At 37.7% G+C, this 27275-nt stretch overlaps 1 protein-coding gene across 5 annotated transcripts in view; it reads left to right on the forward strand.

The window, feature by feature from the left end:
• The window catches only part of ZFAND4 (zinc finger AN1-type containing 4), a 63162-nt gene that overhangs the window by 9801 nt on the left and 26086 nt on the right, over positions 1–27275 (forward strand). For all 5 annotated transcript variants that reach the window (XR_008669035.2, XR_010135217.1, XM_055353114.2 and 2 more), the window contains exons 2-5: positions 5273–5573; positions 16015–16090; positions 17040–17107; positions 20475–20715. Coding sequence is in view for 3 of the 5 variants with exons in the window: in XM_055353114.2 (XP_055209089.2) it covers positions 5273–5573; positions 16015–16090; positions 17040–17107; positions 20475–20715 (686 nt within the window). In the remaining 2 variants the exon portion in view is untranslated. The remainder of the gene's footprint in view (positions 1–5272; positions 5574–16014; positions 16091–17039; positions 17108–20474; positions 20716–27275) is intronic.

The following is a 27275-nucleotide window of genomic DNA, read 5'->3' on the forward strand; positions in this document are numbered from 1 at the left end:
GCCTGGGTGACAGAGCAAAAAAAAAAAAAAAAAAAAAAAAAAAGTTGGCCTGGTGCAGTGGCCCACGCCTGTAATCCCAGCACTTTGGGAGGCAGCGGATCACGAGGTCAGGAGTTCAAGACCAGCCTGGCCAATATGGTGAAATCCGGTCTCTACTAAAAATACAAAAATTAGCTTGGCTTGGTGGTGTGGGCCTGTAGTCCCAGCTACTCGGGAGGCTGAGGCAGGAGAATCACTTGAACCCAGGAGGTGGAGGTTGCAGTGAGCTGAGATCACACCACTGCACTTCACCCTGGGTGACAGAGGGCGACTCCATCTCAAAAAAAAAAGAACAATATAAAGAAGTCATATTGTTTAGAATTGGTCCTCTCTAGGTGTCATGGGGTTGGGAGAAAATCCAAAATGATTGACAGATCATTTTGAGTGACAGTATGAAAGGTGGTACTCTTTACCAAGATGGGGACTACAGGAAAGCAGGAGGTTTGTGGGAAAAATATAAGTTTTGAGTATGTTGGATTTGTGGCATATACAGATTTCAGATGCCTCTGGAATATCATGCTTATGGAGTGGAGATTATTAACCAAACCACAATCTTTAAAAATAACTGCTTCTTTAAACATGCTTATATGAAAATTGTAGTGAGTTCAGTGATATCTCATATCCTTTGGTAGAGAAAAAACGCAAAAAATGTATGTATGACACATTTCTATGACTCTTGTACTTTCACAGTGTTCACTTTTTGTTTACCTAGATTTACTCACTGATATCCTTCTCCCACTCTGAGGCTTTACCTATCCTGAAATACATTTAAAAATTTACCCATGTTGGAAATCACTTCCCAACTCATCCTATAAGGCCAATATTACCCTGATACCAAATCCTGACAGACATAATGAAAACTACAGATCATCATCTCTTGTGATTATAGACACAGAAATCCTGAGGAAATATTTTCAGATCAAATCCATCAACATATGTAAAGGATTACATACCAGGTACAAATGGGATTTACCCCAGTAATGCAAGATTGATTTGACACATAAAAAGTGATGTAATATGTGAATAAAAAAGTAAGAAAACCAAATGATTATTTCAATAGACAATGAAAAAAGTGTTTGACAAAATTCGCACCCCTTCATGATTAAAAAGAAAACCCACCTAAAGCAGGAATAGAAGGGAAGCTCATCGACCTTATATTGGTAATCTATGAAAACCCCACGGTTAACATTATACCTAAAGACTCAATGGTTTCCTTCTACAATCAAGAATTAGACAAGGATGTCCAATCTCACCACTTTTATTCAATCTTGTACTGAAGGTTCCAGAGCAGGGCAATTAGGCAAGAAAGGGAAATAAGCCCAGTGCAGTGGCTCAGGCCTGTAATCCCAGCTCTTTGGGAGGCCAGGGTGGGTGGGTCACCTGAGGTCAGCAGTTCGAGACCAGCCTGGCCAACTTGGTGAAACCTCGTCTCTACTAAAAATACAAAAATTTGCCTGGTGTGGTGGCAGGTGCCTGTAATCCCAGCTATTTGGGAAGCTGAGACAGGCGAATTGCTTGAACTCGGGAGGCGGAGGTTACAATGAGCGGAGATCGTGCCATTTCACTTCAGCCTGGGCAACGGAGTGGGACTTTCACCCCCTCCAAAAAAAAAAAAAAAAAGAAAGAAAAGAGCATATAGATTAGAAAGGGAGAAGTAAAACTCTATTTGTAAATGACATGATCTTGTATATAGAACTTTTATAGAGAGCGTTTAGGAAGATTTAAATAACTAAATGAATGAAATAAACAGTTCAGCACAGTTGCAGTGTACAAGATCAAGATATTAAAATCGGTTGTGTTTCTATAAACCAGCAATGAGCAATCTGTAAATAAGACAGTGATTCCATTTGCAATAGCATTTAAAGGAATAAAATACTTAGGAATAAATTTAATAAAAGAGAACAAAACTTGTGCTTTAAAAGTTATAAAACATTGAAATAAATTAGATATAAACTGAAAAATAGTATGTATTTATGGATTAGAAGACTTAGTATTAAGATTGCAATACTCTCCAAATCTACAGACTTAATACAATCCCTGTCAAAATCCCAGCTGACATTTTTGCAAAATGGGCATACTTAAAATTCATATGGCAATTCAAGGAGTCCAGAATAGCCAACAATCTAAAAAGAACAAATTGGAGACCTCACACTTCCTGATTTCAGAACTTACTACAAAGCTACATTAATTAAGATATGGTGGTACTGGCATAGGTAGATCAACAGAATAAAGAGTCTGGAAATAAACCTTCACATTTACAATAAATTGGTTTTTAACAAGGATCCAAGACAATTCAATTGGGAATGAATGGTAATTCTGACAAATGATACTGGAACAACTGGTTATCCACATGCAAAAGAATAAAGTTAGACCCTACCTCACACCATACACAAAACTAAATTGAAATTGGACAGTACACCTAAATATAAGAGCTAAAACTACAATTTTTAGAAACATACATAAGTCAATCTTTATTACCTTGGGTTAAGCCAAGCTTTTTAAGTATGATAAAAGAAAAATAGCCAAATTAGAGTTTAACAAAATTAAAAACTTTTGTGTTTCAAAAGATACTATCAAAAGACAACCCACAAAATGAGAGAAAATATTTGCCATTCATATATCTGTTAAGTGTTTTTATCTAGAATATGTAATATAAAAACTCATACAACTCAATAAAAAATCCAATTAAAAAATAGACAAAATATATGAATAGGCATTTCTCCAAAGAATGTATGCAAATGGCCAATAATCACATAAAAAAGATGCGCAATATCATTAGTTTTTAAAGAAATGGAAGTCAACCACAGTGAGATACTACTTCACACCCACTAGGATAGCTTTAATCAAAAGGACAGAAACAAGTATTGGCAAGGGTGTGGAGAAATTGGCACCCTCATTCATTGTTGATGGGACTATAAAATGATCCATACCATTTAGAAAACAGTTTGGTAGTTCCACAAATTGCCAAACATAAGAGTTACCACATTATCTAGCAAAGCTACTTCAAAGAGAAAGGAAAACATATGCTTACACAAAAACTTGCAGTTGAATGTTCATCTTAGCATTATATGTAACAGCCCAAAATTGGAAACGACTCAAATGCTCATCAACTGATGGATGGATAAACAACATGAGATATATTTCTACAAGGGACTATTATTCAGCAATACAAAGGAGTGAAATACTGATATATCCTAGAACATGATGAACTTTGAAAACATTATGCTAAGTGAAAGAAGCCAGTCACAAAAAAATCATATATGATTCTATTTATGTGAAATGTCCAGAATAGACCAATTTGGAGATAGAAAGTAGATTAGTGGTTGCCTAGGGTTGAGTGGGGGACTGGGGGAATTTGGGAGTGTTGGTTACAGGGTATGGGGTTCCTTTTAGAGGTGATGAAAATTTTTTAAAGCAAATGTGATGGTTGCACAACTCTGTGTATGTAATAAAAACCATTGAATTTTAGACTTTAAATGAGTGACTTTTATGGTATGTGAATTATATTTCAATAAAGCTTTTTTTTCTTATTTAATGATGGAGTCTTGCTCTGTCACCCAGGTTCGAGTGCAGTGGTGCAATCTTGGCTCACTGCAACCTCTGCCTCCTGGACTCAAGCGGTTCTCCTGCCTCAGCCTCCCGAGTAGCTGGGACTACAGGTGTGTGCCACCATTCCTGGCTAATTTTTGTATTTTTTGGTAGAGATGGGGTTTCGCCATTTTGGCCAGGCTGGTCTCGAACTCCTGACCTCAGGTGATCCGCCCACCTCGGCCTCCCAACGTGCTGGGATTACAGGTGTGAGCCACTGCGCCTGGCCCTCAATAAAGCTATTTTTAAAAAGGTTTACCCACCTCACCAGAAAGACGTGTATCATTTGTCCTAGTTTAAGTTCAAGGCCCCCCTGTATAGAGTTTTCACGATTAATAGCAATAGCAATTTGATCATTTTTGTGCTCCTAGTTCTATATTTGTCATTTAGTTTACTACTTCTATTTGTTGGGCTTACCACTCATACTTATTAGCCATTGTATGTATGTGAGCAGAGATTGTCTAATACTTATTACCAATTTTAATGTCATCTGAATGCTATAATATCCTCTGGGAACCGTTGATGATTTAGTGAGTACTACTTTTCTTTATTTTTGAGACCAGAGTCTTGCTCTGTTGCCCAGGCTGGGGTGCTGTGGTGTGATCTCGGCTCACTGCAAGCTCTGCCTCCCGGGTTCACACCATTCTCCTGCCTCAGCCTCCCAAGTAGCTGGGACTACAGGCACACACCACCATGCCCAGCTCATTTTTTTCTTGTATTTTTAGTAGAGATTGGGTCTCACCATGTTAGCCAGGATGGTCTCGATCTCCTGACCTCATCATGATCTGCCGTCTCGGCCTCCCAAAGTGCTGGGATTACAGGCATGAGCCACAGCCCCCAGCCTAGTGAGTACTATTTTTAAGCAACCTATTATGGTGGTTGGCATTCCTTTTATCCAGTATGATTCAAATATACAACAGGAGTAGGCATGGTGGCTCACGCCTGTAATCCCAGCACTTTGGGAGGCCGAGGCGGGTGGATCACAAGGTGAAGAGATCAAGACCATCCTGGCTAATGTGGTGAAACCCCGTCTCTACTAAAAATACAAAAATCTGCTGGGCATGGTGGTGGGTGCCTGTAATCCCAGTTACTTGGGAGGCTGAGGCAGGAGAATTGCTTGAACCCGGGAGGCGGAGGTTGCAGTGAGCCGAGATTGTGCCACTGCACTCCAGCCTGGCGACAGAGCGAGACTCTGTCAAAAAAAAAAAAAAAAGTCAAATGTACAATTGTTGTAAAGTTATGCTTTATATGGTATAGAAGACATAATTTGTATTTTTTAGAAAAGGATATGAATAAATTTTTCAAAACCTTACAGAAATATACTGATGTGTTTGTTGAGTTTGGCTTATATATCACTTAACAACAAAAGTATTTGTTGAGCATGTACTATATATATAACTGTGCTGAGCTCTAGTAAGATACATTATAATATCAAAAATATGCCTATTCTTAATAATCTTATGGTCTAGATGGGAGAGTGATTTCAGAGACAGATGTGAAAAGTTCAGGATTAGACATAATTAAAAGCACTAAAGTGAATTCTGGGGCTGTCTGGAAGATTGATATGGGCCACAGTTAACGGAAAATCTTTATGGACAAATATAACTTTCAGATAGGCTTGTTAAAAAAATTCTTGTTTTTTTAGGTACAAAACTCAAAACATGAACAACAATATATGTTACCAATCTTCAAACCTGATTTGGCTAGAACTGGAATACAGTTGCCTGCGACATATTTTAGAAGAACTAGAAAAGTCAAAGTAATGGATAACAGAAAAGAGCCTCCATTCTTCAATGATGATAACATGGGACCATTTTACTACAGACTTCATTTCTGTGATACCGTGGAGCTCTTCATTGAAACATTAACTGGAACATATTTTGAGCTGAGAGTTTCACCTTTTGAAACTGTTATTTCTGTGAAAGCAAAAATTCGAAGATTGGAAGGTACTCATCTTTCTTTGTTTTTAGGATATGAAAATAAAATTTGTTCATCAATAATGTCTAGCAATTTTTAAAGTATTTTAATGGAGACAATTTCAAACATATATGATGTTAGAATAAGATAATGAACCCCCTCCTACTCCCTCTCTCCAACATTTATCAGCTTATGAACTATTTTATCCCCATTGCTGTGTTCACCAGATTCTTTGGAAACAAATCCCTGGCATCATGCTATGGGGTGAAATAATATTTTAGAATAGCTTTCAGCAGGTTATGGTGACATGCAAATTATGCCTTAACTATTTTATAGTTACTTTTAATGTTACTTTATATTTTACTTTTAATGGGAAATAGTAATTATATTCCCTTTTAGGGACCTTATTTCCCTTTTTACACTGCTTTGCAACCACCCTCCTTTTTTTTTTTTTTTAATGTGGAGGTTTTCCGAAAAGAGTCTTTGGCTTACATTTACATATATTCAAAGTTCCCTTAGTATAGCAGGGGTGCTGAATAATGTGTAATGTCTCTTTTGTGGTTTGTATATTTGCAGAAAGTGCCTAAAAAGACTAATTTGTATTAAAATTAGTCTTTGCATTTTGCAGATTTCTGCAATAAGTAATGTTTGCCATTTATAGTTGTTAAAAATCCAGTTTTTAGTAGAAAATTAAATTGTTCCATATAACAGTAAATGGATCTTTGTTGATGGAACCAGCTGGAACTTGCTTGTAATATAAAGGTAGTGACTAGGGTTGCCCTCCAGCTGGTTTAAGTTCAGAATTATAGAAGGATGAGGAGGGTTAGAATTTTTCATTTTTGTGAGGCCAAGGATATATATGAGCTCCTGAATATTTGCTATTTCTCTAGACCCAGGAGATCCTACTGAAGTGAGTGGCTGGCCGAGTCCAGTGACCACATCAGCACATTCAGTAATGACTCTTGAAGCTTTTGTCTGCCCTAAATGATTTGGTGAGATCTAGAGTCATGATAGTTTATTTTGACTTTGTTCTGCTTTGCAATTTATATCATAGTTTAAAGGATACCTTTTTTGGAGCATGAAGGTGAAATTTTGCGTTGTAAATAATCTCTGTACTTTTTATCTCTTTCATGAATTTTAAATAATTTGTATGCAGCAAAAGCACTTTAGAGAGAATCCTGTTTCAATCTTTTTATGTCAGAAGAGTCAACTTGGGTTTAGAGGAGATTAATAACTCATCCAAGGGAAATATTTAGTTTCCATGAGTCAGAACCAGAGCCAAGTTATAGAGTCCTTGTCTCTGTAGGAGGAGACATTGTGGGGACAAAAGCAGTGGCTTTTTGGTTATTAGACAATTGAATCTAAGTTTAAATGTTTATGAACAAATACAGATATTAGGAAATTAAATAAGGTAATATGTAAAATACCTACTATCTTAGTCTGCTGGAGCTGTCATAACAAAATACCACAGACCGGTGGCTTAAACAACAGAAATTTATTTCTCACTGTCTGAAGGCTGAATATCAGGGTACCAGCATGGGCAGGTTCTGGTGGGGGCTGTCCTCTAGGCTTGCTCACTGCATTTTCACATGGCAGAGAGAGAGCATAGTATCTTTTTTTTTTTTTTCTTCGAGACGGAGTTTTGCACCTGTTGCGCAGGCTGGAGAATGGCGCAATCTCTGCTCACCACAACCTCCGCCTCCTGGGTTCAAGCGATTCTCCTGCCTCAGCCTCCCGAGTAGCTGGGATTACAGGCATGCGCCACCATGCCCGACTAATTTTGCACTTTTAGTAGAGATGGGGTTTCACCATGTTGGCCAGGCTGGTCTCGAACTCCTGACCTCAGGTGATCCACCTGCCTCGGCCTCCCAAAGTGCTGGGATTACAGGCGTGAGCCACCTAACCCAGCTGAAAAATACATTTTAAGCCCTTTCTGGATGATCTTTATATTTATATCCTGGAAGACATTTGGGGTCACACGGTGTGAGTCAGATTCTCCAAGTTAGAGGGATATGGAATACGGAGGGCAGAGATGAGGCTGCTTGGGTTCGTCCTGCTGGGAAAATGATTACTCTGCCAGACTGCTTTTCCTTTAGGAGAAGTTTTTGGTGAGCTGAGAACTAGAGCCTGGTAGGGAGAGTGGGGAGGATGGAGGGGCTAGTGGTGAAAGGACTGAAGGAGTGTGCTGCATTAGGAACAAGGAGGCTGCAGCAAGGGAGGAGCGGGGCCTGCTCAGGGATTTACAATGGGCCTTGAAACAGGGACTGGAGTGCCGAAGCCATGCTGCCTGGCTTCAGATTACTGGCTGCCCAAATTACTTAATCTCTCTGTATCTTAGTTGTCTCAGTCTAAAATAGGAAGAATAATAGTATTTATCTCAAAGGGTTGTTCTCAGGATTAAATGAGTTAAAGGTGAAGTGCTTAGCAGAGTGATCCTCCTGCCTCAGCCTTCCAAAGAGCTGGGATTACAGACCTGAGCCACCAGGCCCAGCCCTCTTCCTTTGTTTATGTAGATCTGAGTTTCTGACCTACATCCTGTTTTTTGTGAATAATGTCTTTTAACATTTCTTGCAATATGGGTCCACTGGCAACAAATTCCACCTCTTGCTTTCTTTATGTAGATCTTAGTTTCTGACCTACATCATTTTTTCTGTGAATAATGTCTTTTAAAGTTTCTTGCCAAAAAGCCATCTTTTAACGTTTCTTGTTTGTCTGAAAAAGTATTTCTTCATTTCTGAAGGATAATATTTCAGGGTATAGAATTCTAAGTTGGTATTTTTTTTCTTTCAACACTAAATATTTCACTCCACTCTTTTCTTATTTGCATGAGTTCTGATGAAAACTCCCCTGTAGTAATTATCTTTGCTTCTCTTTAGGTAAGGTGTTTTTTTCCCTTTCCTGGCTGATTTAAGGATTTTGTCTTTGTCTTTGCTTTTCTACAGTTTGGTATAATATGTTGAAGGTGTAGATTCTTTGGTAGTTATCATGTTTGGTATTCTCTGAGCTTCTTGGATCTGTGGTTTGGTATGTTTCATTAATTTTGGAAAATCTGGGCCATTATTTAAGTATTTCTTCTGTCTCATTTTTTCTTCTGATATTCTAGTGGCACCTTTTGAAATTGCCACAACTTTTGAAATTGTCCCACAGTTAATAGATGTTGTTTTTGTGCATTCTTTTTTCTCTTAACAGTCCGTTTTGCCAAGTTTATTTTCTTTTCTTTGTTTCTTTTATTTATTTATTTATTTTGAGATGGGATTTCACTATGTTGGCCAGGCTGGACTCGACCTCCTGGACTCAAATAATCCTTGTGCCTCAGCCTTTCAAGTAGCTGGGACTACAAGTGCATACCACTGTGCCTTGCCTAGGAAGTTTCTGTTGCCATTTTTCTTTTTTTTTTTTTTTTGAGTTGCATCTCGCTCTGTCGCCCATGCTGAAGTGCAGTGGCGTGATCTCGGCTCACTGCAAGCTCCGCCTCCCGGGTTCATGCCATTTTCCTGCCTCAGCCTCCCGAGTAGGTGGGACTACACACCCGGCTAATTTTTTGTATTTTAGTAGAGACGGGGTTTCACCGTGTTAGTCAGGATGGTCTCGATCTCCTGACCTCGGGATCCACCCGTCTCAGCCTCCCAAAGTGCTGGGATTACAGGCATGAGCCACCACACCCGGCCTCTGTTGCCATTTTTCAAACTTCCCAATTCTTTTCCAGATCCAGTCTGCAGATGACCAATCAAAGGCATTCTTTATTTCTGTTAGAGTTTTTATTTTTAACATCTACTTTTTATTCTTAAAGTTTCCATCTCTGCTTGTATTATCAATCTGTTATTTCATGTTGTATACATTAGATTTCTTAGCATATTAATCTTAGCTGTTTTAATTTCCCTGTCTGATAATTTCAAGATCTCTGACATATCTGAGTCTATTTCTGATGCTAGTTTTGTCTTTTCATACCGTATTTTTTCATGTCTTTTAGCATGCTTTGTAATTTTTAGTTGAAAACCAGACATAATATATCAGGTAATAGGAATTGGGGTAAATAGGACATTAGAGTGAGGTTTTATCTTCAACTTGCTAGAAATTGGGCTGTGTTTAATGTTTGCTGTAGTTATAAGTGCCAGAGGCTTCAAATTCCTCTAGTTTTTTCTTGTTTTGTCTCCCCTGTTGCCTTTGAGTTTCCCTAAAGACTCCTCCTTAGAGTTTGCGTCTTACAATTCTTTCCGTTGTAATCCACTGTTGTTATACTGGAGCCTTGTTAGTGTGGTGGTGAGGTATTGGGAAGAGGGGGAACATTCTGTAATCTTATGATTAAATCTTTCAGTGGGCCTGTGCCTCTAGGCTGGGACCTTCAAAGTGTATCTTAGCTTCTCCCTTCCTTCAACTTCTAGTAGATTAGGTGAGGTAGGGAGGCTAGAGGGGCCTGGTTTCTGGCCCTCAGTAATTTCCCAGTCTCATACTAGTCCACACTCAGCCTCTATGAATTCATCAAAATTACCATTCAAGTGTTCCTTCCAGTTTATGACTTTAGAGGCTTCAGCTTCACGTAAATGGATCTTGGCTCTGACTCTCTGGGTTTGCCTATCTCAACAGATTTTCTTATGGTGATTTACCTTACTACCTAATTTCTCTGATGGCACCAAGAAAAGTTGTTGGTTTTTGGTTTGTTCAGCTTTTTTTCTTGTAAGGAGTGGTGAATTAAAAGTTCTCCATATATCAGAGCTGAAACTAGGAGTCTCAACTTCTTAAAAACATAACCGTTTATTTTAAAATTCCAATAACTGTGTTAGCTATATCCTACAAGTTTTTGGTAAGTTGAATGTCAGGGTTATTAAATTCCAAGTATTTGTTTTGCTAAAAATATTTTTTTGTTTAAAAAATTTTAATAGTTATTTAAGGGCTTTGTAATCACAGCAATATATACGATTAGACAGCTTCGATCATTTTTTTTAGTTTATACACATTCTTAATTTGCTAACTAATAATACTGAGCATGTTTTTATTTGTCTCCAAATTCTAACAAACTATTTTTTAGGAAGATATAATTTACGTATCATACAATTCACATATTATATTAGTTTGCTAGTGCTGTCATAGCAAAGTATCACAAACTGGGTGACTTAACAGAAAGTTATACAATTTTGGAGGCTGAAAATACAAGATTTAGTTGGTGATGGTGTCAGGTCCTTCTGAGGGCTGTAGAATCTGTCACATGCCTTTCACCCAGCTCCTGGGGGTTTGCTTTCAATCTTTATAGTTCATTGGCTTATTCAAGGCATCACCCTGGTCTTCTCATGTGATAATCTCCTTGTGTCTGTGTGTATCTGCCTCCAAATTTCTCCTTCTTATATGGATGCCAGTCATATTGGATTAGGGCCCTCCCTAGTTAGCTCACTTTAAGTTGAATACATATGTCAAGATTCTGTCTTCAAGTTAAGGTCACATTCTGAGGTATAAGAGGCTTAGACTTCAACATAAGAATTTTGAAGGGACACAGTATATCATAACAAGTATATCGTTCTGTTGGTGTTGGCAGACATTTGCTATCATACAGTCACCACCACAATCAAGAGATAGAACAGTTCCATCACCTATCAGAATTCTCCTGTACCTTTTGTGGTCAATCCCTTCCTCTATTCCAAGCCCCTATCGTACCCACTGATCTGTTTCTGTTCCTGTAATTTTGCCTTTTTTAGAATTTTATATAAATGAAATCATATACTTTATAGTCTCTTAAGTCTGGTTTTTTTCACTTATGCATAATATGTTTGAGACTTATCATATTGTTATATGTATCAGTAGTTCATTCTGTTTATGGCCGAGTAATGTTCCATTATAAGGAAGTACCATAGTTACTCATTCCCAAGTTGAGGGACATCTGGGTGGTTTTTAGTTTTTGGTGATTACAAATAAAGCCATATAAACTTTCACATACACATTTTTATGGAAGCATAGGTTTTTATTTCACTTGGGTAAATACTTAAGAGTGGAATTGCTGAATTGCATAGGAAGTATATAGTTAACTTTATAAAACTGCTAAATTATTTTCCAGAGTGGTTGTTACCATTTTGTGTTTGTATGAGTAATACATAAAAGTTCTAGTTGCTCTGTATCCTTATCAGCACTTAGTAATATTGTCTGGGTTCTTTTAGTTTTAGTTTTAGTTTCATTTTTGCTATTATAATTCGAACTGGAAATATTTCACTGTGGTTTTAATTTACATTTTCCTAATGACTGATGATGTTATGCATCTTTTAATTTGCTTGTCATCTGTCTTAATAAGTTCAGGTTGAGAGGCTGAGCCAGGTGGATCACTCAAGTCCAGGAGTTCAAGACCAGTCTGGGCAACATTGTGAAACCCTGTCTCTACTAAAAATACAAAAATTATCTGGGCATGGTGGCATGCGCCTGTAGTCCCAGCTGCTCAGGAGGCTGAGGTGGGAGGATTGCTTGAGCTCAGGACGTGGAGATTGCAGTGAGCTAAAATTGCACCATTGCACTCCAGCCTGGGCAATGGATGAGACCCTGTCTCAAAAAAAAAAAAAAAAAAGTTCAGGTTGCTGTCACAGAATACCATAGATTGGATGGCTTAAACAACAGAGTTTATTTCTCATGGTTCTGGAGCTGGGAAGTCCAAGATTACTAATCCACAGGTCTAGGGTCTGGTGAGGGCACTCTTTCTGGTTTGCAGATAGCTATTTTCTTTCTGCGTCCTCTCATGGTAGATAGAGAGAGGGAGATCATCTCTCTTCTAAGGACACTAATCCCATTCTTGAGGACCCTACCCTCATGACCTAATTACCTCCAAAGACCCCCATCCTTACCTCTGATACCATTATATTGGGTATTTAGGCTTCAGCATATGAATTTGGGTGGGGGAATACAAACATTCAGTCTGTTGCATTATCTGTATATCTTTTTTGGTGAAGTGTCTATTCAAATTTTTGTCGTTTTCTTGTTACTGTGTTTTGATATTCTGGTGCTTTTAAGTTTTCCATTACAGTTTTTGTTTCTTTTCTTTTCTTTCTTTTTTTTTTTTTTTTGAGACAGGTTCTCACTTTGTTACCCAGCCTGGAGTGCAGTGGCACCATTACAGCTCACTGAAGCTTTGAGCTGTCAGAGACAGGGTTTCACCATATTGGCCAGGCTGGTCTCCTGACCTTGTGATCTGCCCACCTCAGCCTCCCAAAGTGCTGGGATTACAAGCATGAGCCACCTTGCCTGGCCGATTCCCTCTTTTTCAATCTTTTGGAATAGTTTCAGTAGGATTGGTACCAATTCTTCTCTTCTCTTCTCTTTTCTTTTCTTTTTAGAAACGGAGTCTTGCTCTGTCAAGGCTGGAGTGCAGTGGTGCGATCTCGGCTCACTGCAACCTCCACCTCCCGGGTTCAAGCAATTCTTCTGCCTTAGCCTCCCAAGTAGCTGGGACTACAGGTGCGTGCCACCACGCCCAGCTAATTTTTTGTATTTTTAGTAGAGATGGGGTTTCACTGTGTTAGCCAGGATGGTCTTGATCTCCTGACCTCGTGATCCACCCACCTCGGCCTCCCAAAGTGCTGGGATTACAGGCGTGAGCCACTGCGCCCGGCCAGTACCAATTCATTGAATGTCTGGTAGAATTTGTCTGTGAATCCATCTGGCCCTGGGCTTTTTTTGTTGTTTACAATTTAAAAATTACTGATTCATTCTCACTGCTTGTTACTGGTCTGTTCAGGATTTCTATTTCTTCCTGACTTAAGGTAGGAGGATTGTATGTTTCTAGGAATTTATCCATTTCATCTAGATTTTCTAGTTTGTGTGCATAAAGGTATTTATAGTAATCTTGAATGATCTTTTGTATTTCTGTGGTGTAAGTTGTAATGTCTCCATTTTTATTTCTCAGTGAGTTTATTTGCATTTTCTGTTTTCTTTTCTTGATTAATATAGCTAATGGCTTGTGGATTTTGTTTTTATTTTCAAAGAACCAAACTTTTGTTTATTGATCTTTAGTATTTTTTGTTTCAATTCAATTTAGTTCTGCTCTGATCTTTGTTATTTCTTTTCTAATGCTAGCTGTGGGTTTGGTTTGTTCTTGTTTCTTTAGTTCCTTGAGGTGTGATGTTACACATCAAACTGTGATGTCAGTTTGTGACCTTTCAGACTTTTTGATGTAGGCATTCAGCACTATAAACTTTCCTCTTAGCACTGCTTTTGCTGTATCCCAGAGGTTTAGATAACTTGTATTACTATTATCATTCCTTTGGAAGAATTTTTAAATCTCCATCTTGATTTCATTGTTAACCCAAAAATCATTCAGGAGCAGATTGTTTAATTTCCATGTATTTGTATAGTTTGAGGATTCCCTTTTGGAGTTGATTTCTAATTTTATTCCACTGTGGTCTGGGGGATACTTGATAGAATTTTGATTTTTTAAAAATTTTTGAGACTTTTTTGTGGCTTCTCATATGATCTATCTTGGAGAATGTTTCATGTGCTGATGAGACGAATGTATATTTTTCAGTTTTTCAGTCGAATGTTCTGTAAATATCTGTTAGGTCCATTTGTTCTAGAGTGCAGTTTAAGTCCATTTTTTCTTTGTTGACTTTCTGGCTTGATGACCTGTCTAGTGCTGTCAGTGGAGTGTTGAAGTCCCCCACTATTATTGTGTTGTTGTTTATCTCTTTTCCTGATAGCAATTGTTTTATGAATCTGGGAGCTCAAGAGTTAGGTGCATATATATTTAGGATTGTAATATCTTCTTGTTGGATTGATCCTTTTATCATTATATAATGACCTTCTTTGTCTTTTTTTGTAATATTGTTGCTTTAAACTCTGTTTTCTCTGATATAAGAATAGCTACTCCTGCTTGCTTTTGATTTCCATTTTAGGCCTCAAATATTAAACTCTTCAGGCCTGATTCATGATATCTTTTTTTTTTTTTTGAGATGGAGTTTCACTCTGTTGCCAGGCTGGAGTGCAGTGGTGCAATCTCGGCTCACTGCAACCTCTGCCTCCCAGGTTCAAGTGATTCTCCTGCCTCAGCCTACAGAGTAGCTGCTACTACAGGCGCCTGCCACTATGCCTGGCTAATTTTTGTATTTTTAGTAGAGACGGGGTTTCACCATGTTGGCCAGGATGGTCTCGATCTCTTGACCTTGTGATCCACCTGCCTCGGCCTCCTAAAGTGCTGGAATTACAGGCATGAGCTACTGTGCCCAGCCCAATATCTTTTTTTGTTTTTTCAACTTTTAGGTTCAGTGGATACATGGGTAGGTTTGTTACGTGGGTAAATTGTGTGTTGCTGAAGTTTGGTGTATTAATTATCCTGTCACCCAGGATGTGAGCATAGTACTCGATAGGTAGTTTTTCAACCCACATCCCCTTCCTTCCCCATGTAGTCCCTAGTGTTTATTGTTCCCATCTTTGTGTCCGTATATACTCAGTGTTTAGCTCCTGCTTATAAGTGAGAACACATGGTATTTGGGTTTTCTGTTCCTGCATTTGTTCTCTTAGGATGATGGCCTCCAGCTGCATTCATGTTGCTGCAAAGGGCATGATTTTATTCTTTTTATGGCCGCATGGTGTTCTGTGGTGTATATGCACCACATTTTATTTGTCCAGTCCACTGTTGCAGGGGCATCTTGATTGATTTCATCTCTTTTGTATTGTGAATAGTACTGTGATGAACATACTACTGCATGTGTCTTTTTGATAGAGTGATTTATTTTTCTCTGGGTATATACCCAGTAGTGGGATTGCTGGGTTCAATGGTCGTTCTGTTTTAAACTCTTTGAGAAACCTCCACATTGCTTTCCACAATGGCTGAACTAATTTGCATTCCCACCAGCAGTGTATGCGTTCCCTGTTCTCCTCAACCTTGACAACATCTGTTAATTTTTGACTTTTTATTAATAGCCATTCTGACAGGTGTGAGCTTGTATCTCATTGTGGTTTTGATTTACATTTGTCTAATGATTAGTGTTGTTGAGCTTTTTAAATATATTTGTTGGCCACATATATGTCTTTTTTTGAGAAGTGTCTGTTCATGCATGTCCTTTGCCCATTTTTTAATGGGGTTGTTCTTTGTTTGTTGAATTAAGTTCTTTATAGATTGTAGATATTAGATCTTTGTCAGATGCATAGTTTGTGAATATGTTCTCCCATTCTGTAGATCATCTCTTTACTCTGTTGATAGTTTCTTTTGCTGTGCAGGAGCGTGATATCTTGCCTTTTAAAGGGATCCTTATCTTATACCTTGCTTTAGGACCAGAGAGTTATTGCAACATGCTGTTCTTTTCTACAGTGAATGGATTGGACTGTATCGCCTTTTAGGCATGCCTTCTACCTATGATTCTGTAAATTTTAGCATCTAGCATGCAATTTAGAAGAATGTTTAATTTTTTAGTACTCTTAGTTCCTTAATGAAATAGATTTGTATCATACTCTTTTGGAGATGCTATTGAATTCTTTAACACTTTTTTTAAATAACTTTCCCTTAAGGTATTCCCATCTGTCGACAACACTTAATTTGGAATAACATGGAACTTGAAAATGATTATTGCTTGAATGATTACAAGTGAGTGTAATTGCATATTGGCTGTTTTGTAGGAACTTAGTATTATGACTCCATATGCTAATGTTTTTCTTTTGAACTCTTAGATCATGTCTGTTTTTCTCCTGAATAGTTCACATTCCTAGATTTCATTATACATCCTGAACTTTAGATGCATTAGTTTGGTACCGTATACTACTTAACCTTTATCCTCTGATACATTTATTTTCCCTGTTCATTTTTCATGTCAAGCTGTTTATCTCCTGCCTTTTGAAATCCTCCTATTATCTTCTTGCCTACTTTTCTCCTTTCTTTGAATATTGAACCATTCCTTCCTGGCTATGTTCCTTTCTTTCTGTTTTTACAAGAGTTTTGGATAACAGAGAATTGTTCTTCCCAAAGTCTTTCCTTTCTCATTAAGCCCTCCTTTTGTTACTAAGCAATGCTGTGTGCACCAGTGACTACGAACATACTTTCTGACACTTTGTCTCTCTTATTTTTCCCCTCTTTCACATAATTCATCACTCTTTTGTTAAGAAAAGAGTAAAAGGATAAGAGGCAGTGTGGAATAGCTGTAAGAGCACTGAGAGTCGGGAGACCTTGTTATTTTTCTGTTTTCTGTTTTATTAAATAGATTTGCTATTTTCTGCACTTTGGGTCTCCGGCAAGCCACTTTTGTTCTCTGGGCCTCCTTTTCCTTAATGTGAAATGAGCAGGCTAAAACACGTAATCACAGAGGTCTTTTCCAGTATGTTTATTCTTGGATTTCTTTATGGCTTATGAGAATTTGTTTCACCTTTTTTATTATTTGTACCAGTAAATATGTTAACATTTTATATGTATTTACATTGCTATATCTTTTTATATTTTAGAGAGTGGGCACTCTGCCTGATAAGCCAGCACATAATTATGTGTACATTTAACTGAATGCGTTTTGATGATTATGATTTATTTTTATGTTAACTATCCACAGCATTTCAGAAGGGTGTACCTTGAAGCTAGTTTTGGCTATGCGTGGCGGACCTATAAATACTAGAAGAGGTAGGCATATATATATATATTAAAGCAATTTGACAGTAACATTCTTTATGTCAGTTAGTATTTTTATAGCCTCAGGTTTTATTTAGGTTTCCTTTCTGCTATTAGGTCTTAGAAAAATCACATTTGATTCTCTAGGCATTGTTCTTTAAAACCTAAATGCCTAGAGGCTGGAACTCTAAAATACAATTCAGAAAAATCACATGATTCCTGATCCAATTCAGAGAGGTTTAAAAATAAACCTTTTGCCAGTATAGGGAACAGAAATGGAATGACATACTATAAATACTACTTTACCATTCTGTTTAGTTTCATACGAGTCTTGTTTATTTTTAAATCTACCAGATCTTCAAATCCCAAGATTATGATCGTTTTGCAAAATTCCAACATTGCCTGTTTACCTGGTTTGTGATGTGTCTGGGTTTCATGGATATTATCATGGCCCCGGTTGCATCCTTTCTCAGAATATAAGTAGTTCTGAAATCCAGTCATTCATTCAACAAATACGTATTGAGCGTCTACTGAATGGTCAGTGCAATGTTCCAAGTATGGTAGACATGGGAGAGAAAGTCTCTGCTTCATGACAGTGCCTACAATAAATGTGTAAAGAGTCGATGTAACTCCTAATGGTTGTAAGTGCTATGCAGAAAATAGGGTAGGAAGGGCCCTCGAAAAAGATGACATTAGTGGAGACTTGATTGATGAGAGGGTTTTATTAAGCACAAGAAGAGACGGCAGTATTCACATTGGTCCCTGAGTCGGATATGTCACATGAATTCCCATGAAGTGGAGGAGACTAGTCAGAGCGTCCTCTTCTGTGGACCTCATTTTGAGGAAGTCCTTCAGATTTATTTGATCCTTCACTAACCAGAAAACCGAAGGATAAGTATTGATTCTACTCCTGGCTTGCTTCCACATGTCAAATTATATCCCTATGTTTAATAATTTTGTTTAGAAAATAGGATTATTGCCATCTTTTTCTTAGCTACTTCAAGAGGATTTAATGAGATATGCTACTTTGGCTGTTGAACTGCTTTTTATAGGTTAGAGAAAAACAAAGTTAATAATGTTAGGGCCTTTTAGCACTCCTGATATCAGAGACTTTTGATTAATTGGATTTAGGTAATTGTCCTATGTGACATTTATAGTAATAACTATAAATGTTTATAGTAATAACTATGTGATGTTTATAGTAATAACTCTTGAAGTAGCACAAGAACCCTATGTTTACTGAGCCATTATGTTAAGATAGAATTATATAGTGTTTAATGCCATGTGAACTCTATTGTATTACATTTTTGAAAGTTGGTTATTTGTGCGTAGTACTACTTTAAACCAGAGTGTTTAATCAAAACACCTACTTTTCTTATTAGAACTAAAATTATTTTATATGTTTATGAGGAGTGTGATACAGATTCTGAGGTAAATATATATATTTTTTACTTTTCTTTTTTTTTTTTGAGACAGAGTCTTGCTCTGTCGCCGAGGCTGGAGTGCAGTGGCATGATCTCTGCTCACTTCAGCCTCTGCCACCTGGGTTCAAGTGATTCTCCTGCCTCAGCCTCCCGAGTAGCTGGGATTACAGGCAGTGGTATTGAGGTCAGGAGTTTGAGACCAGCTTGGCCAACATGGTGAAACCCCATCTCTACTAAAAATACAAAAATTAGCTGGGCATGGTGGCGGGCTACTCAGGAGGCTGAGTCACGAGAATTGCTTGAACCTGGGAGACAGAGGTTACAGTGAGTGGAGACTGCGCCACTACAGTCCAGTCTGGGTGACAGAGTGAGACTCTGTCTCAAAAAAAGAATACAAATAAAAAAAAATTGTTTTTGAAATAACTATTATCAAAGCAGCATAGAAAGATTAAAATCAGTTTCTTTTCTAAAACTAAATTGTGCCCAATGCATATCAAACTTTATATATATTGTTTTATAGCTGATAAAATCTGAAAGATTTTTCTGTTATGAGAAGATCCACACATACACCTGCCTGAGTAAGGCACCCTGTGCTGGTTTAGGAAAGGCTTTCATGTGACTGTGGTAATGGCTATAGCAATATCTAAAAAATGGGCATAATTTTTATTTCTTTTTTGTTGTGTTTTGTTGTTTTTTTTGTTCCCCCCCAAAGGTCTTCCCTCTGATCCAAATTTTTATCTCTTGATGTAATATGGAAAGTGGAGCATTAACTTACAAAAGGCAAGAACCTGTTTGAAAAGTGTCTTTTAATATTGATATATTTTGGGCCTGTGAAAGTAAATCAAAACATCCAAATAACTATTTTCATAAAGCAAGCTGAACCATATTATAAGATTTTTATGTTAGTAATAGTGTTATTGAATTTAGGCTATGGAAACATCTTTGATGTTTTTACCTTACTGCTTTCCAAGTTTAATATTTTCCTATTGCTGCAACTTCTTTTTAAAGGGTTGTAGAGCACCACGATTCTGTTAATAAATAAGTGAAAGTTATGCAGCTTGGAGAAAACAGATGTTTCTGCAGTATGATGAGAATGTCTTTGGGAGAGAACTTTTATTTTTTCCTGGAACTGTTGCAGTTTTAGTACATGAAGTGACCCCCCTCACGTTCTAAGTTATTATGTACTTTTAATTACCTAACTTCATGTCAAGGAACAGCTCTTAAGAATCAGCCTTTATATAAAAGCAGAAAGAAAAAGATAGGTCTGCTTACTTCTAATTTCTTAGATATGTCTCCTAATTGTGTGTGTGTGTGTCCTTTTTTTTTTTTTTTGAGGGACTACAGGTGCGCACCACCATGCCCAGCTAATTTTTGTATTTTTTTTAGTAGAGACGGGGTTTCACCACGTTGGCCAGGATGGTCTTGATCTCTTGACTTCATGATCTGCCCGCCTCGGCCTCCCAAAGTGCTGGGATTACAGGCATGAGCCACCGCACCCGGCCGTGTCTGTGTACTTTTAATCTAACGTAAGTGGAATTTATTTTGGTTTTAATTATTGTTGGAACCAATATTTGAAAATATAGGGAGCAGAAAGTATATAGTAAAAAAATTATTGATAGTAATATCATAGAATCAGCAAATACACAGACTCTAGTGACATAGAGAAAAAAATACAGACTATAATGGCATAGGACAAAAAACTCTCATGTTTTGGTTTAGCCCTGTCTTTGAATATAGCAACATAATCATGCATTTTGTTTGTTTGTTTCTTATTAATACAACATAGGGAATGCTATATTAACTGTAGAAAGATCAGAAACTTATTTGAAGAATATCATGTTTATATTATATGCACAGGACTGTTGTTCAAATTCAGTATATTATATCCTGTCACTGTACCAAGATGCATAAAACTTGATCCAAATTGAAGACTTATTTCAATTTTCCATTTGTAGTTCCTACAGACGATCCACTTAGGAAGATGGCAGAGTACTTGGATTCCAGTCGAGTTGAGGTCTGGGAGAAGACCTCCTGCAACAAACAAGTTACATTTTTGGTATACCGAGAAGGAGATCAATTGAATTTCTTTCCTGCAGTAGATAGGGGAGATGGCACTTTAACACCGTTATCTGACTCTTCAAAGAAAACAGATTTTCATTTGCATGTCCTACGGAGAAAAGGAGAACATCGTATGAGGTACTCCATAAACTTTTGTTTACCTTGTGTTGTCAAAATAATCTATATATATTAACAAATGTCATGCATCTCATTCCTGCCCCAGCCCCCAATATATAAGTCTGAAATTGCCCTTCGTATGATTGATATGATAAAACTGAGGTTTTTTTAGAGTGGGATGTTTTCATAAAAAGATTTGTTTCTGTTACTCTGTGAAACTCTAAGATGCCTAATAGATTATAGAATCCTGTCATAATAGTGTGTTATTATACAACCTTAGCATAATAGAAAGGGTTAAACCTAAAGTTGATACTTTTTTTCTAAATTTAACTCTGCTGCTTAAAGGCAGATAAATCTCTTTACTTCTCTGGTCTTGTTTTCCTACTCTATAAAAGGGAGATAAATTGTAATATTCTAAAATCAGGAGGAAAAATCCTACAGATATTTAGCTAAGCAATAGAAAAATTAGAGAATTGGACAAGGCAACCTCTCAGTTAGTTGCTGTGCATTCTGAGTTACTATGATTTTTTTATCTCCTTTCACTTCAAGTTATTAAGCATTCACTCACTGAACTTTTATGGCCATTCACTGAGCAAGGCACTGATGTTGTAAAGATGATTATTCCTACCTTCATGGAGCATGCAGTCTGCTATGAAGAGTATCAGTGATATAATGTTGGTGATGTTATAAAAAGATATCAAGATCTCTGGGAGAATAGATGACAGGGCCTTTATTATGCATGAAAGGCAGAGAGTTAGACACATCCTCTGAGAAGAAGTGACCCTAAAAGGGGAGTGGAGTTTGCCAAGCAGACAAAGCAAGGGAAGGTGTTACACATCCTGCAAAATAAAAAGGTAGTGGTAAAATCATTTAAAAAAAAAAACAGCTTGTAGTTTGGAGAACAGTTTCTGTGGATCAGGAGTCCAGGCACAGCATTGCTGTGCTCCAAGTCCCACAATCTGGAGTCAAGGTCTCAGCAATTCTCTTATCAAGAGGCTTGACTGGGGAGGAGAATCTACTTACAAAGTCACTCTTATTGCTGGCATAATTCATTTCCTTTCAGTTTTATGATGGAGGGCCCAGTTTTTTGCTGGCTATTGACTAGAGGCTGCCCTCAGCTCCCTTTTGATGAACCCAAAACCAACTGATTTGGGGCCTAAATTACATCTGCAACGTCCTTTGCCATATTCAGTTGGCTAGAAGCTAGATGTCCATCATGCCCACACTCAAGGGTAGGAAACCATATATGATGTGAACACCAAGGGTCAAGAGTCAGAGAGATTCCCCTAGGATTCTGCCCCCCCACAGAGTGTTACATGAAAGAAAGATTAGACTCAATTTTTTGTGGCCTCAGAGAGCAGACTGTGACACATGGGTGTTACCTGTTGACTTTAACATGTCAGCATCTGGTTAGCACTTCAAACTTGGCATAAACCCTGGGCAAGAAATGGAGGTAGCAGTGAGGGTTACAGCCTTAGGCCATTAATAGAATGTCTTCATACCAGTTTTGCCATGTGCTGGCTCACTGTTTAGTTTTCTTCTCTAGTACACACTCTTTTGGCTCCCTTTTCCTAAAGGAAACCCAAGCTCCTCAGCTTAGCGTATGAGTCCTTTGACAACCTGTCACCATCAGTTTTCCAGGTCTTTTCATTATGCTGTGGTTTTAGACATCTTTTCTCCTTTGCTTGAAATGTCATTTTCTCCTCTTACTCCAGCTTCTCCTCAGCCAACTTCTATTTGTGTTTATGACTCAGCCCAAATGTCATCATGGAATTTAATTAGAACTGTCTTATTGTTCATCACAAGATAATTTATATATTTTTTCTTCCTTTGTATTCATCTACAATAATTGGACAAGGAAAGGGATGGATGAATGAGAAAGAGGAGTAGAAAACAATCTGATCATACCAATGAAGGACATTTATCTTTCCTGTTCTAGAAGAGGCTTTCCTAGTCTACAACAGGGGTAGCAAACTTCTTCTGTAAAGGTGTGCAGATAGTAACTATTTTAGGATTTTTAGGCCAAGAGACAGCATCAAGGATATTAAATAGGTACTTATGTAACGAGAGAAAACAAATTTCCACAAAACTTTCACTAACAAAGTTCAAAATATAAGACTAACAATTGGGTACTTTTCTTCTGTTTGTACCACAGAATTCCAGAGAAGAATGGAATTCTTTTTCATGGGAATAACGTTTTACCTAATTGAGGCGGAAAGTTAGTGTTGCCCATCAAATTTGCAATGTCAATTGCAAAAGTTCACTTGTTAGTGCTGATCTGTAATGAGATTTTATGTATTTTATCTTAGAAATTTTTTTTTTCCACACAGATACATACTGTCAGATACTGATATCAGTCCATGAGCACATGCTTTTATTGAACGTATTGATCATTTGTAAGGCGTTTATAAAATTCTATCAGATCTTCTCTTGCTGTTTGCCCTGGAAGCTCCTCAGTTGCACATTTAAATGAATTTTGAAATAGAACATTATTTGGAAATTGCACTGAGGTATAAAAACACTGCTAGACCTATAGTTTGAGCTCGGAAATATATCTGCTGCAAATTTCTGTGGGAATAGAGATATCACTTAATTTCAACTTTTGAAAGCATGGGAATGATTGCAGCTTGCTGTTACGTGTAATTCAAACACTAGTTGTTGTTAACATGACATTATTGCAGTATGCGTTTCACATATAAACATTGTTTTATTTTGTAATTTTAGGTTAAATTCATTATGAAACATTATGAAGTCCACAGTAAAAATTAATTCCAAGGCAATTTAAAAATTTAAAAAGTGTTTGTAATAGTAGTTAAGGCCAGTTCTTCTCATTTAGAGTTCCTGAGCTAAAAAAAAATAATAAAACTTTATTACCAGTAAGCCACCAAACTGATGACGGATAAGTCCATGAAACAATTGAAGTTTACCATTAACGCTGCTGGTTTAATAACACAGGATAGACTCAGATATTTACCATGAAATACCTGCTGATGAATAATACAATGAATAACTGTAGACTTTAAAGACCTTACATGTTTAAAGGGCATGGTGGCTCACACCTGTAATCCCAGCACTTTTGGAAGGTGGGCGAATCTCTTGAGTCCGGGAGTTTGAGACAAGTCCGGGCAACACAGTGAAACTCCATCTGGAAAAAAATTAGCTGGGCCTGGTGGTGCACACCTGTAGTCCCAGCTACTTCGGAGGCTGTGGTGGGAGGATTGCTTGAGCCCAAGAGGTGGAGGTTGCAGTGAGCCGAGATCACACCACTGCACTCCAGCCTGGGTGACAGAGTGAGACCCCCTCTCAAAAAGACAAAAAAAAAAAAAAAAAAAAAAAAAACCTTACATGTTCACTAACTATAAATTTGTCCAACTAAGTTTTTTTTCTGTTTCACACATCACCCCATCAGTTATAGCAGAGTTCACTTAAAGTTGTACTAAATTAGTATTTAGCAATTTATTTGAAAATATTCTCACCTGTAGTAGCTTCATGCAGACTATTCACAGGGGCCAACTCTTCAGTCACTTCAAACTTGGTATTGACGCCCTCAATAAACAATAACACAGAGCAATATCGGTAATATATGTCAGCTCATCAAAAAACAATCAGCTTTTTTAATCAGCTGTTGACGTTGCTTCCAATTCTATCAACTTTTTGAGAAATTGTCCCTGCTGGAAAAGTAATCTTTAAACAAGTTTATTTTCTCAGGACATACTTCCTCAACTGCTGTGATCAATAGTGAATTAATTCACTATTGATGAGTAGCTTTCCTTGCTTGGCTAGCAGATATAAACATTCAGAAACTTCTTTGGTTTTATAGCTTCATTTTCATTTTTTATTTGTGTAAAGAAATTCTGCTGTGATGAGATATTCTACTGTAAATTTTCTAGTTTTTCTGACTGTTGCTTTCCTGAAAGTTGGGAATATTGTGATGAATGTCTAACCTGGTAATGTCTATTTATGCTGTTTTCCTTTAGCATAGCTATAGTGTCACTGCATTATAAGCATCATGCTTTGCTATCTAATTGCTAACAAATAATCCACTCTACGGTACCTTAAAATGGCAACATTTGAAGTCTACTTTACTTGTTTGACAAGGTTGGGTATACACTAGTAATAAAAAAAGTCACAGAATAGCAATATACATGGCAGTCAAAATACTGTTGAATTATGACTATGTTACTGTGATTTGTAGTTCTCCATATCACAGTGTAGAGCAACGAGAGAGCCACATAAAGTCTGTCATAGCTACTCAACTCTGCCATTGTAGGCAAAAGCAGCCATTTGTAATACATGATTGGGTGAATTTGGCTTTGTTCCAATAAAACTTTATTTATGGACACAAATTTGAATTTTATTTAATTTTCATTTGTTACGAAATACCATTATTTTGAGTTTTTTCAACTAATTAAAGTTCATAAACCATTCTTAGCTCATGGGCCACACAGAAATAGAAATAGGTGGTGGGGCAGATTTGACCCATGACCATGGTTTGCTGGCTTCTACTCTAAAAAGAAAGAGGGAGAATTGAGTGTTAATTTGTTTCATTCTGATACAAAATGCAGCATCAGTCTTTTTTTAGTCTCAAATCTTTTTAGTGGATCATGCCACCTTACTGGGATTTTTTTTTTTTTTTTGAGATGGAGTCTTGCTCTGTCACCCAGGCTGGAGTGCAGTGGCACGATCTTGGCTCACTGCAACCTCTGCCTCCCAGATTCAAGCGATTCTCTTGCCTCAGCCTCCCAAGTAGCTGGGACTACAGGCGGCTGCCACCATGCCCAGCTAATTTTTTGTATTTTTAGCAGAGACGGGGTTTCACCGTGTTAGCCAGGATGGTCTCGATCTCCCGTCCTGGTGATCCACCCACCTCGGCCTCCCAAAGTGCTGGGATTACAGGCGTGAGCCACTGCGCCTGGCCTGGGATTTTTTAAGCAGAAAGATAGATAAGGAGACATTGTAAGACTTAATGGTAAACTGTGAAAGTTAAATGAAGTCTTGGCTTTGCGATGTGCAGATTCCATGCTTGAATAATATTACATTTGCCTATCTTGTATCCTTTAATCATACCATTAAATCAAAAGATTTGAGGCCGGGCGTGGTGGCTCATGCCTGTAATCCCAGCACTTTGGGAGGCAGAGGCAGGCGGATCACCTGAGGTCAGGAGTTTGAGACCAGTCTGACCAACATGGAGAAACCCCATCTCTACTAAAAATGCAAAATTAGCCGGGCGTGGTGGTGCATGCCTGTAATCCCAGCTACTAGGGAGGCTGAGGCAGGAGAATCGCTTGAACCCGGGAGGTGGAGGTTGCGGTGAGCCGAGATTGCACTCCAGCCTGGGCAACAAGAGTGAAACTCTGTCTCAAAAAAAAAAAAAAAAAAAAAAAAAAGATTTGGAGAAATTACATATAGCACTAAAAAAAATTTAGAAATTCAAGGAAATGTTATATTATATTTAAATATATTTAAATATAAAGAAAGTCATTTCGGATTAAATTTATAAATTAGTGTGTTAACCTAGTTACATTTTTTCATCTGAAAAAAATTTGTGATTGGATTCTAACTCATCTCATGAATCTATACTTCATGAGAGAAAACACAATAATGTGGTTCTTTGAAAAAAAAAGGTGAATTTAAAAGTGTTTTTATACTCTAAAATGAGTCCAGTGATTTATCATGATTGTTCTTTTTTTTTTTTTTGAGATGGAGTCTCACTCTGTCGCCCTGGCTGGAGTGCATTGGCGCGATCTCGGCTCACTTGCAAGCTCTGCCTCCTGGGTTCATGCCATTCTCCTGCTTCAGCCTCCTGAGTAGCTGGGACTACAGGCACCCGCCACCACGCCCGGCGAATTTTTTGTATTTTTAGTAGAGACGGAGTTTCACTGTGTTAGCCAGGATGGTCTCGATCTCCTGACCTCGTGATCCACCCACCTCGGCCTCCCAAAGTGCTGGGATTACAGGCATGAGCCATCACACCCAGCTGATTGTTCTTTTATATATATATAAAATACATATTATATATATATAAGATATATGTGTGTGTATGTATGTGTGTGTATATATGTATCTATTCCATGAGAGAATAGGTCTTTTCATGACAGTAATGTTGAATCAGAAACTTCTTTCAGTATTCAGTAAAGACACTTAAAATGCCACAGGGTGACTCAGAAGTATTTAAGGTTAAAATATTGCAAGGTAACTGAGAATAGTGTATACTTGAGTTATTCCTTCTAACTCCACAGGGTGACATGACGAAAATCTTCATGCACCCTTCTTCAGGTATTGTATAGTTGGCCTTGAGACAAAAGCCTTCACACAGTAGAAGTTCTGGCACTCATCTGGGTGCACAAGCATGATGCAGTAAGTCCTGTCATTTGGTGCCTGGGGAAGCAATGAGTAGTAGTAGGAAGAATCAGCTTAGGAACCAGACACATGGGGGATTTGAATCTTAGGTCTGCTGTCTATAGCTTTCTGATCTTGAGCCAAATCACTTAACCTCTCTCACCTGCAGTTTCTTCATTAATAAAATCAGCTATAATATCTACCTTATGTAGCTTTGTGAGAATTAGGAATCATGTGTGGGA

Source organism: Gorilla gorilla, chromosome 8, assembly GCF_029281585.2.
Source record: "Gorilla gorilla gorilla isolate KB3781 chromosome 8, NHGRI_mGorGor1-v2.1_pri, whole genome shotgun sequence".
Classification (NCBI taxonomy): domain Eukaryota; kingdom Metazoa; phylum Chordata; class Mammalia; order Primates; family Hominidae; genus Gorilla; species Gorilla gorilla.